The 13,055-nt window shown below is 41.4% G+C and overlaps 1 protein-coding gene across 1 annotated transcript; it reads left to right on the forward strand.

Moving 5' to 3' along the window:
- Positions 1 to 7,875: 7,875 nt before the first annotated feature.
- LOC129656393 (filaggrin-like) lies at positions 7,876 to 12,498 on the forward strand. The gene has a single exon (XM_055587077.1). The coding sequence runs from the start codon at positions 7,918 to 7,920 to the stop codon at positions 12,496 to 12,498; it is 4,581 nt and encodes a 1,526-aa protein (XP_055443052.1). The 5' UTR covers positions 7,876 to 7,917.
- Positions 12,499 to 13,055: the final 557 nt, after the last annotated feature.

A 13,055-nucleotide genomic window follows, 5' to 3' on the forward strand; every position in this document is an offset into this window, starting at 1 on the left:
CTTCTAGCAGTGTATCCAGTTTCTCCATGTCCTCACCAATATGTGGAATTAGGATTCTTTTTCGTTTTTTGTCTTTTCAGTCATTTTGGTGGGGTTACCATAGCCTCACACTGTAATTTTAATTTGTATTTATCTGATAATTAATTAGGTTAAAATCTTTTTGTGCGTTTATTAGCCATTTAGATATCCTTTTATAGTTCTGTTCTCTATCCATTTTTCTTTCATTTTATTTTTGTATTGATTTATAGGAGTTGTGTTTATACTCAGGAGAGATCCTTGTATTGGTTAAATGTGTTACATATATCCTCCCTCTCAGTGGCTTCCCTTCTCTCCTTTAATAGAGTTTAAAGAACATATTCCTATTTTTCAGTTCAGTTCAGTTCAGTTGCTCAGTCGTATCCGACTCTTTGCGACCCTATGAATAGCAGCACGCCAGGCCTCCCTGTCCATCACCATCTCCCGGAGTTCACTCAAACTCACGGCCATTGAGTCGGTGATGCCATCCAGCCATCTCATCCTCTATCATCCCCTTTTCCTTCTGCCCCCAATCCCTCCCAGCATCAGAGTTTTTTCCAATGAGAACTCTTCGCATGAGGTGGCCAAAGTACTGGAGTTTCAGCTTTAGCATCATTCCTTCCAAAGAACACCCAGGGTTGATCTCCTTCATAAAGGACTGGTTGGATCTCCTTGCAGTCCAAGGGACTCTCAAGAGTCTTCTCCAGCACCACAGTTCAAAAGCATCAATTCTTTGGCGCTCAGCTTTCTTCACAGTCCAACTCTCACATCCATACATGACCACTGGAAAAACCATAGCCTTGACTAGACAGACCTTTGTTGGCAAAGCAATGTCTCTGTTTTTGAATATGCTATCTAGGTTGGTCATAACCTTCCTTCCAAGAAGTAAGCGTCTTTTAATTTCATGGCTGCAATCACCATCTGCAGTGATTTGGAGCCCCAAAAAATAAAGTCTGACGCTTTTAATGCAGTCCAATTTGTAAATCTTTTTCTTCATGATTAATACTTTTTGAATTCTTTTTAAGAGGTATTTCTCTACCTCAAGTTCTTGAATTTATTCTCCTATATTGTCTTCTTTTTTCTTCTTCTTCTACCTTTTACATGTAAAAACTTCCTGGGAACAAATTCATTTTTCCATACAGGAATTCAACTAACCCAACACCATTTATTCAAAAGACTATCCTTTCTTAACAGACTTGCTCACCATCATTATCATAAATCAAATATCCATTGTGATATAGGTCTGATTTGGGGATGTTACCTTTCAATGATCTATTTCCTTAGCGTTTCACCAATGTCAGACTGTCTTCTTCTATAACGCACTTTACTGTATGTGGTATGTTCTCAAACTTTGTCTTCTTCAAGGTTGTCTTGGCTAATCTTGTCCCTCCACATTTTCATATAAATTTTAGACATTATTTTATCAATCTTTATTTTTAAAAACTTCATGGGTTTTGAATGGAATTTTACTGCATGTAAAAATAAATTTGGTGAAATTTGATATCGTAATATTGCCATCTTAATAACTTTCAACCCATGAACAAAGCATATTCCTCCATTTATCTAACTCCTCTTTAATCTCAATAATATTCATAACTTTTAAGGACAGATATTTCATATCTTTCATTAGATTTATTACTAGGAATTTATACCTTTGTAGATAGCATCATTGCTAATTTCATTTTCTAATACTTCACTGATTTGATATAAAAGTACAGTTGGCTTTATATGTTTATCTTATACCAAGCAACATTGTTAGTATTATTTATTCTAATAGTTTAGCTGCACATTTGTTTTAATTTTCCACATAAAAAAATCACATCATCCTCTGAGTAATGACAGTTTTATTACTTCCTTTCCAATTATTGGAGAAGGAAATGGCAACCCACTCCAGTATTCTTGCCTGGAGAATCCCATGGACGGAGGAGCCTGGTAGGCTACAGTCCCCTGGGTCGCAAAGAGTCCGACACAACTGAGCGACTTCACTTCATTTCATTTTCCAATTATTCTGTTTTTAATTCTTTGTCTTAACTATTGCTCTAACCAGGACCTTCAATACAGTGTCAAATAAGATATTAGTAGGTATACTGATCTCATCCCCAAACTCAGATAGAAAAGCTTTCAGCATTTAACTATTAAGTATGATGTTTGCTATAGCATCTTCATAGATATAATTGATCTCTTTTATTGACAAATAAGAATTGTGGTTGATTTTATCAAAATGTTTTTTTACATCTCTTGAGAGGTTCATAAAAACTTCCCCCATTTGATTAAGTACTATTAGAGTACTTAATCAATCAGTTCTCAAACATTAAACCAAACTTGAGTCTGGGGATTAAAACTTAATTAGGTATGATGTATATTCTTTTTATACAACACTGGATTCAGCTTACTATTCTTTTCCTTCAGATTTTTGCATCTATATTTACAAAAGAAATTGTCCTGAAAAGTTTGTTTCTAGTAATATCTTTGTCAACTTATGGGTACTTAAGTTATACTAGATTTGTAAAATGTGTCTTTCCCCTTTTTCATTTCTCTGAAATAATACATGAGATGTTACTGTTATTTGGGATGGGCTTCCCTGATAGCTCAGTTGGTAAAAAATCCACCTGCAATGCAGGAGACCCCAGTTCGATTCCTGGTTTAAGATCCGCTAGAGAAAGGATAGTCTACCCACTCCACTATTTCTGGGCTTCCCTTGTGGCTCAGCTGGTAAAGAATCCACCCAGGTTCAAACCCTGGGTTTGGAAGATCCCCTGCAGAACGGAAAGGCTACCCACTCCAGGATTCTGACCTGGAGAATTCCATGGACTACAGTCCACGGGGTCCCAAAGAGTCAGACACAACTGAATGACTTTCAGTTAAGTAAAATTCACAAGCATTTTTATCTAACCTGAAGTTCCCACCTTCCTTCACTGGAAATGTATTCATTTAACATTCAATTTCTTTTAAAAATTGAATTTTTAAATTCTATTAGGTTTTAAATTCTATTTAGGTTTTCTATTCTTCTTGCTTTCATTTTGGTGTGAAGTGTTTTTCTGGATATATATCCATTTCATTTGAATTTGCACTTTTTTCACATAAAGTGTTTTTTTTTTTTTATTACACACTTACCTTTCTACTGTCTGAAAAATCTATAGCAATGTCCCCTTTTACCTTCCCAATATTTATTAATTATGCTTTTACTCTTTCCTTGATTAATCTTTCAGGGTTTCTCATTTTTATTAGAGTTTTGCAAAAATCTTGGCTTTGTTGATTCTCGACATTTGTTTTCTCTTTCACTAATATCAGTTCTTATTATAATTGACTTCCCTGGTGGCTCAGACGGTAGTCTGCCTATAATGCGGGAGACCTGGGTTCGATCCCTGGGTTGGGAAGATCCTCTGGAGAATGAAATGGCAACCCACTCCAGTACTATTGCCTGGAAAATCACATGGATGGAGGGCCATGGTAGTCTACAGTCCATGGGGTTGCAAAGAGCCAGACACGACTGAGCGACTTCACTTCACTTTCATTATACTATCTTTAAGCTGACTTTCAGGGTTTTTCCAAACTTCTTGAGATGTATGCTTAAGTTATTGATTTTCCAGCCTTTTTTTCTTCTTTTTTAATATATGCATTTAAACTATGCATTTCTCATTAGTCATGGAATTAATATATCCCATAAGTTTTGCAATTTCATATTTTTCTCACTTTCATTTAGCTTAACCTATTTTCTAATTTACATTGTAATTTATTCTATACACATTTCTAATTTAGAAGCTATTTATTACTTTCTAAACATTTGGAGATTCTTCTCAGTGTCTTTCCATTATTGAATTCTAGCTTCATTTCACTGTGGTAGAAAATTCTGTATGATTTCAATCCTTTAAAAATTGTTGAAATTTGCTTTATAACCCAGCATATAGGAAAATTTAAATGTTTCATGTTCATTTCAAAAGGATGTGTAATTTGAAGTTCTTGGATATAATGTTCAATATATGTTAGGTGATGCTTTTATTAAAGATTTTGTGGAAGCTTTTATATCCTTACAATCTGTTTGTCTACTTGTTTCATCGGTTGTTAATAGCAGTATGCAACCCACTAAGATGATACATTTGCCTATTTCTCCTCATACTCTTATAAATTTTTGTTTTATGTATTTTGAGTCTATGTTATTAGGTATATATAAATTTAGGTTTTTTATATCTTCCTGGTGAATTTTTTATTATTATGAAATATTCCTCTAGTAATTCCTTTTGTTTTAAAGTCTATTATACAGATATTAATACAGCAAAAAAAAATAGCTTTCTTTTAGTTTTTGAACAGCATATATTTCCACCTTTAACTTTCAACCATTTTTATCATATTTAATGTATGTTTCTTGTAAGCAACACATAGTTGTTTTGTTTTGTTTTGTTTGAAATCTGACAACCATTATTTTTAAATTATTTAGCCCACTTGTTAGTCAGTGGATTTGGATTATTGTTTTAAATCTACGATGTTACTATTTGTTTTCTAGTTTCCCATTTTTTCATTTTGTTCCCTCTTCTTGACTTTTTTGAATGAATTAAATATTTATCAGCTAATTTTCCTCATAGAAAAGAAAATGTTAGCACTCAATCATGTCCAACTCTTTGTGACTCCATGGACTGGGGCCCACCAGGCTCCTCGGTCTGTGGGATTCTCCAGGCAAGAATACTGGAGTGGGTTGCCATCCCCGTCTCCAGGGGATCTTTCCAACCCAGGAATCAAACCCAGGTCTCCTGCATTGTAGGCAGATTCTTTACCATCTGAGCTATCAGGGAAGCCCAACTAGTTTATTAATTATACATTCTACTACTTTTTTCATGCTCACCCTAAAGATGACAGTATGTATTCTTGACTTATTAGAGAATATCATAAAAAATATTTTAACCACTACCCCCAAAATTCAAGCATTCTATAATACTTGAATTCCACTTGATCCTTATGTAGTATTATCTAATATTGTTATACATTTTAATTCTTTCCATCTCATATCCTGAAGATACCATTATTGTTATTATTTTTATGCAATCAGTCTCCATTTAGATTTCCCCACACCTTTACTCTTTTAATTATTCTTCATTCTTTCCCACTTCCCTGTGCTTCCAACTAGGATCACATTTTAACATTTCCTTCATAGCAGATCTATTTGCTTGAAAATATCCTTACTTATGCTTCCTTTTTTTCATGAATACTCTCATTGGGTATAGAATTCTAGATTAGAACTTACTTTCTTACAGAAAGATGATGAGAATATTTTCTGGCTTCTATTGTTTCTTTTGAAAATTCATCTGTCAGACTTACTACTAGATGATCCTCTGAGGGACTATAAAGATAGAAGCTTAGGAGTGAATCTCAAGAAATATCAACATCAGGGGCCAAAGGAGGAGACTAAGAGAAAGTGAGTAGTAAGGCTGAAGGAGAAACAAGAAAATGTCAGGTCTTTTTAAAGGAGGGTGTAGCAAGAGGCATCAAATGATACTGATATGTCAAGCAACTTGTTAAATGAAAATGGATAGGTGGATTTGGTAAGGTGAAGGGAATTTTTTCACTTCATGAAAAGTTTTGGTGAATTTTTGAGAGAAAGAAAATTTGAGTTAAAAAAATAAGAAGTGAAGAAAGAAACTATGGGCATATATTTTGAGTGATTTTGCTATAAAAGAGAATATATAAATCAGGTGGTGCCTCAAGGACTATGTGGGACAGCAGGAGAGGGTGTCAATAAGAGACATATCAGCATGAATATATGCTGAAGGGAATTATTCAGTAGAGAAAGATAAATTGATGATGCATGGAAATGGATAACTGAAAAAAGAGTTTGAACAGTCAAGAGAGAGTCAGGTCCAGTGCCAAAATAAAGGACAGAAGTACAAACAGTTAATCTATCTGTGTAACAGCAGTGAAGGTTAAGCTATATGGATACAAATGCAATAGGTTGGATGATCAGACATTGCCAAAAATGAGGAAATTATTTTGTCACAGATCCAAAGTTCTCAGTGTATAAAATGGAATTCTGCAGGCAAGAATATTGGAGCAGGTAGCCACTCCCTTCTCCATGGGATCTTCCTGACCCCAGAGACTGAACCTGGGTCTCCCGCATTACAGGCAGATTCTTTACTGTCTGAGCCACCAGAGAAGCCCCCCAAATCAAGGATATATCCTCAAATAAAGGAAAATAAGAAGCTATTGCAGCTTCCACAGTGTGTATTACAAAAAGTAGGTTACAGAATAGAAGGAGTGGCAAAGGAACACTGAGGGAGATTAAACATAATTGCTAACCAAGGAAAAAAGTAAAGTGAGTACATAAAACATAAACAGACAGTGAGATCAAAGAATTATTCAAGTCAGAGTGTAAGAGGAAGTATGCATTCTCAAGACTAAGATTTTGGAGATACTGTAATTACAATCAAGTTCAAGGTTGAATACTAGCATAAATAACAAAGAACGAAAAAATCTTAAATCTTAGGTATGTTATTTTGTAAGAAGCATGTAACTTTATTTTAACTCAATGTTTAGAATCTACTTTTTGATCTTCAATCTTATTCCTACTATGTGTACTGTAATTAATGATAAAATTATATGTAATTCTACTCATTTTTTACTTTGCTTACCCTGCCTTTACTGTGCCAGGTCTTTCCTGGCATGAAAATTGTGGTTTTTATTCCACTTTTCCCTCTAATGCTTAAAAAGTTATAAATTCTACTCTGTTAGGGTTTCCAATAAACTTACCAAAATTACATGTGTAACCATGTCGAAGACTGATCAACACCTATTTCTTCTTATCAAACAAGGCAAGGTTCATAAACGCTTTTGCTGTGACTAATATGGCTATGACTTACACATTGTTTCCTATACTATTTTAGTTTGTCTGTTTTCATAAAATAACATAATTGTGATTTTATAATAAACTTTTTATAGTATTATTATAGGCTAAATGCTTATTTAGATTTACTGATAATGCTTGGGAGCTTCTTTGCTTCCTCAAAGAGATAAAATGACATTGCTTATATGCTATTGCTTAAGAGGCAAAAAAAAGTTTACTCTAATCCTGAAAATAAAAATCATGCTATACAATGAAAATGCTGAAAAACTCATGAATTATTCAGGAAAAAAAGAAAAACTAGGCCGACACTCACTGAGTGTTGGGCCATTTGGCAAACTGACTTACAGCAAATGGTCTCTCAACACACTAATCATTTTGGAAAGCAGCTTTTAGAAAACTGATTTTCAGCAAATTCGTGTCAACAAAATTTCTGTTAGCTGATGTTGCTGCTGCTGCTGCTGCTAAGTCACTTCAGTTGTGTCCACCTCTGTGCGACCCCATAGACGGAGCCCACCAGGCTCCACCATCCCTGGGATTCTCCAGGCAAGAACACTGGACTGGGTTGCCATTTCCTTCTCCAATGCATGAAAGTGAAAAGTGAAAGTGAAGTCCCTCAGTCGTGTCTGACTCTTAGCAACATCATGGACTGCAACCTACCAGGCTCCTCCATCCATGGGATTTTCCAGGCAAGACTACTGGAGTCGGGTGCCACTGCCTTCTCCAAGATGATGTTATGGTCCTTCTATAAATTTCTTATAAGAAACTGCCAGATGAGCATTACATGCTTATCTACATCACACTGAGGTCTGTGACCATGTACTGATCCTGCCATTAGAGTATTCATGGACAAAAAATTGGCAGTCTTAGTAACTCAATAAAAACCAGACTAATTTTACAATGCAAAAGATAGAACTGTTTCCTCTTTTATCTTTTTCTCAATATTAAAGCTGTCCAACAGGGGGAGACCTTAAAATGTGGAAATTAATTATAATAAGAGTAACAACACAGAAAAAGGAAAGAACTGGATTAAATTATATTTTATTTTCTTTTACACAGGTTCAAAACCCACAAAAATGGCTACTCTGGAAAGAAATACCTTTCCCAACACCGAAACACAACCAAGCACTACACAAAGGCATGGACTCCACCATGCACAATCAGAAGACAGCTCCAGACGCTATGTGACTGGTCACCTACAAACCTCCAATGGATCTGGACGCAGTAGACACAGAGATTCCAGTGTTAGTGAGGCCAGTGACAGCAAAGGATATACAGGAGACATAGGGAGGCATTCTGTGACCACCCGAGGAAGGTCCGGACCCACTTCAAGGAACCAACACGGGTCTTCTCATGGCCAGTCAGGAGACACCTCTAGGCGCCCAGAGTCACGTCATGGGCAGGCAGACACACATAGGCAGAGAGAATCTGTCCATGGAGACTCTGGATCAAGATATTCCCACGGACAGGGGAGTCACCATGATCAATCAAGAGACAACTCCAGACGCTCTGGGACTGGCCATGGACAAACCTCCACTGCATCTGGAAGCAGTAGACACAGGGAATCGAGTGTTAGCCAGGCCAGTGACAGTGAAGGATATTCAGGAGAGGTACAGAGGCATTCCGTGACAAGCCAAGGAAGGTCCGGATCCACTTCAAGGAACCAACATGGGTCTTCCCATGCCCAGTCAAGAGACACCTCTAGGCGCTCAGAGTCACATCATGGGCAGGCAGACACACATAGGCAGAGAGAATCTGTCCATGGAGACTCTGGATCCAGAACTTCCCACCAACAGGGGGGTCGCCATGAACAATCAAGAGACAGCTCCAGACGCTCTGGGACTGGCCATGGACAGACCTCCACTGGATCTGGAAGCAGTAGACACAGGGAATCGAGTGTTAGCCAGGCCAGTGACAGCGAAGGATATTCAGGAGAGGTACAGAGGCATTCCGTGACAAGCCAAGGAAGGTCCAGATCCACTTCAAGGAACCAACATGGGTCTTCCCATGCCCAGTCAAGAGACACCTCTAGGCGCTCAGAGTCACATCATGGGCAGGCAGACACACATAGGCAGAGAGAATCTGTCCACGGAGACTCTGGATCCAGAACTTCCCACCAACAGGGGGGTCGCCATGAACAATCAAGAGACAGCTCCAGACGCTCTGGGACTGGCCATGGACAGACCTCCACTGGATCTGGAAGCAGTAGACACAGGGAATCGAGTGTTAGCCAGGCCAGTGACAGCGAAGGATATTCAGGAGAGATAGGGAGGCATTCCGTGACAAGCCAAGGAAGGTCCGGATCCACTTCAAGGAACCAACATGGGTCTTCCCATGCCCAGTCAAGAGACACCTCTAGACGCTCAGAGTCACGTCATGGGCAGGCAGACACACATAGGCAGAGAGAATCTGTCCACGGAGACTCTGGATCCAGAAATTCCCACGGACAGGGGAGTCACCACGAACAATCAAGAGACAGCTCCAGACGCTCTGGGACTGGCCATGGACAGACCTCCACTGGATCTGGAAGCAGTAGACACAGGGAATCCAGTGTTAGCCAGGCCAGTGACAGCAAAGGATATTCAGAAGAGGTACAGAGGCATTCCGTGACAAGCCAAGGAAGGTCTGGATCCACTTCAAGGAACCAACATGGGTCTTCCCATGCCCAGTCAAGAGACACCTCTAGGCGCTCAGAGTCACATCATGGGCAGGCAGACACACATAGGCAGAGAGAATCTGTCCATGGAGACTCTGGATCCAGAACTTCCCACCAACAGGGGGGTCGCCATGAACAATCAAGAGACAGCTCCAGACGCTCTGGGACTGGCCATGGACAGACCTCCACTGGATCTGGAAGCAGTAGACACAGGGAATCGAGTGTTAGCCAGGCCAGTGACAGCGAAGGATATTCAGGAGAGGTACAGAGGCATTCCGTGACAAGCCAAGGAAGGTCCAGATCCACTTCAAGGAACCAACATGGGTCTTCCCATGCCCAGTCAAGAGACACCTCTAGGCGCTCAGAGTCACATCATGGGCAGGCAGACACACATAGGCAGAGAGAATCTGTCCACGGAGACTCTGGATCCAGAACTTCCCAAAGACAGGGGGGTCGCCATGAACAATCAAGAGACAGCTCCAGACGCTCTGGGACTGGCCATGGACAGACCTCCACTGGATCTGGAAGCAGTAGACACAGGGAATCGAGTGTTAGCCAGGCCAGTGACAGCGAAGGATATTCAGGAGAGGTAGGGAGGCATTCCGTGACAAGCCAAGGAAGGTCCGGATCCACTTCAAGGAACCAACATGGGTCTTCCCATGCCCAGTCAAGAGACACCTCTAGGCGCTCAGAGTCACGTCATGGGCAGGCAGACACACATAGGCAGAGAGAATCTGTCCACGGAGACTCTGGATCCAGAAATTCCCACGGACAGGGGAGTCACCACGAACAATCAAGAGACAGCTCCAGACGCTCTGGGACTGGCCATGGACAGACCTCCACTGGATCTGGAAGCAGTAGACACAGGGAATCCAGTGTTAGCCAGGCCAGTGACAGCAAAGGATATTCAGGAGAGGTACAGAGGCATTCCGTGACAAGCCAAGGAAGGTCTGGATCCACTTCAAGGAACCAACATGGGTCTTCCCATGCCCAGTCAAGAGACACCTCTAGGCGCTCAGAGTCACGTCATGGGCAGGCAGACACACATAGGCAGAGAGAATCTGTCCATGGAGACTCTAGATCCAAAAATTCCCACGGACAGGAGAGTCACCACGAACAATCAAGAGACAGCTCCAGACGCTCTGGGACTGGCCATGGACAGACCTCCACTGGATCTGGAAGCAGTAGACACAGGGAATCCAGTGTTAGCCAGGCCAGTGACAGCGAAGGATATTCAAGAGATGTAGGGAGGCATTCCGTGACAAGCCAAGGAAGGTCTGGATCCACTTCAAGAAACCAGCAAGGGTCTTCCTATGGCCAGAGCACCTCTAGACGCTCAGAGTCACGTCATGGGCAGGCAGACACACATAGGCAGAGAGAATCTGTCCACGGAGACTCTGGATCCAGAAATTCCCATGGACAGGGGAATCACCACGAACAATCAAGAGACAGCTCCAGACGCTCTGGGACTGGCCATGGACAGACCTCCACTGGATCTGGAAGCAGTAGACACAGGGAATCCAGTGTTAGCCAGGCCAGTGACAGTGAAGGATATTCAGGAGAGGTAGGGAGGCATTCCGTGACAAGCCAAGGAAGGTCTGGATCCACTTCAAGGAACCAACATGGGTCCTCCCATGCCCAGTCAAGAGACACCTCTAGGCGCTCAGAGTCACGTCATGGGCAGGCAGACACACATAGGCAGAGAGAATCTGTCCACAGAGACTCTGGATCCAGAAATTCCCACGGACAGGGGAGTCACCACGAACAATCAAGAGACAGCTCCAGACGCTCTGGGACTGGCCATGGACAGACCTCCACTGGATCTGGAAGCAGTAGACAGAGGGAATCCAGTGTTAGCCAGTCCAGTGACAGCGAAGGATATTCAGGAGAGATAGGGAGGCATTCCGTGACAAGCCAAGGAAGGTCCGGATCCACTTCAAGAAACCAGCATGGGTCTTCCTATGGCCAGAGCACCTCTAGGCGCTCAGAGTCACGTCATGGGCAGGCAGACACACATAGGCAGAGAGAATCTGTCCACAGAGACTCTGGATCCAGAGCTTCCCACCAACAGGGGGGTCGCCATGAACAATCAAGAGACAGCTCCAGATGCTCTGGGACTGGCCATGGACAGACCTCCACTGGATCTGGAAGCAGTAGACACAGGGAATCCAGTGTTAGCCAGGCCAGTGACAGCGAAGGATATTCAGGAGAGATAGGGAGGCATTCCGTGACAAGCCAAGGAAGGTCCGGATCCACTTCAAGGAACCAACATGGGTCTTCCCATGCCCAGTCAAGAGACACCTCTAGGCGCTCAGAGTCACATCATGGGCAGGCTGACACACATAGGCAGAGAGAATCTGTCCACGGAGACTCTGGATCCAGAAATTCCCACCAACAGGGGGGTCGCCATGAACAATCGAGAGACAGCTCCAGACGCTCTGGGACTGGCCATGGACAGACCTCCACTGGATCTGGAAGCAGTAGACACAGGGAATCCAGTGTTAGTCAGGCCAGTGACAGCGAAGGATATTCAGGAGAGATAGGGAGGCATTCCGTCACAAGTCAAGGAAGGTCCGGATCCACTTCAAGGAACCAACATGGGTCTTCCCATGGCCAGTCAGGAGACACCTCTAGGCGCTCAGAGTCAGGTCATGGGCAGGCAGACACACATAGGCAGAGAGAATCTGTCCACGGAGACTCTGGATCCAGAACTTCCCAAAGACAGGGGAGTAGCCATGAACAATCAAGAGATGGCTCCCGACGCACTGAGACTGGCCATGGACAAACCTCCAGTCGATCTGGAAGTGGTAGACAATGGGAAACCAGTGTTAGTCAGGCCAGTGACAGCGAAGGATATTCTGGAGATGTAGGGAGGCATTCCGTGACCACCCAGGGAAGGTCCAGATCGACTTCAAGGAAGCAACATGGGTCTTCCCATGGCAAGTCAGGAGACACCTACAGGAGCTCAGAGTCACATCAAAAAGTGGACAGACAATTATAGGCTGAGCGAATCTGTCCATGGAGACTCAGGTCCCAGCACTTTCCTAGAACAGGTGGGCCACTATAAGCAATCAGGAAACCCTTATTAGAGAGAAGCTAACTTTAAAAAAAAAAAAAAAGTAATATTTTAAAGAGTAGCAGAATGTCACCGCTTTGAATCAAGGAATTTTTCATTAATCTTTCTTGAAACTTGTATTTTTTTTCTCTTTATTTTGGACTTAGACTATTTTCTTAGCCTGGTTGTTGCTTTTTCTTTTTTGGAACAGTTGAATATGATAGTCAGAAACTGGTTTTGGATTAAATCTATATCATAGATGGTCTAATTTCAAAAGTGAATATTTAAAGTTTGGCATTCAAGTAAGCATTTTTCTCTTGAGAGGTTAAATTTCAGAATTTCTCCAGATTGGTTCTTCAATATATTCAATAATATCAAAGGAAATAATATATAGTCACTTTCCATTTATCAAAGCTGCTTTATATTGTAATGGGTTTGCACATCTGCTTCTATTATCCTCCTATTAGAACTCTGTATTATTCTGCATTCATTAATCACCTTGG

This window comes from Bubalus kerabau, chromosome 6, assembly GCF_029407905.1.
Source record: "Bubalus kerabau isolate K-KA32 ecotype Philippines breed swamp buffalo chromosome 6, PCC_UOA_SB_1v2, whole genome shotgun sequence".
Classification (NCBI taxonomy): Eukaryota; Metazoa; Chordata; class Mammalia; order Artiodactyla; family Bovidae; genus Bubalus; species Bubalus kerabau.

Bases quoted from the DNA above. Each gene is read 5' to 3' on its own strand.
- LOC129656393 (XM_055587077.1), top strand. From the start codon at position 7,918: ATGGCTACTCTGGAAAGAAATACCTTTCCCAACACCGAAACACAACCA.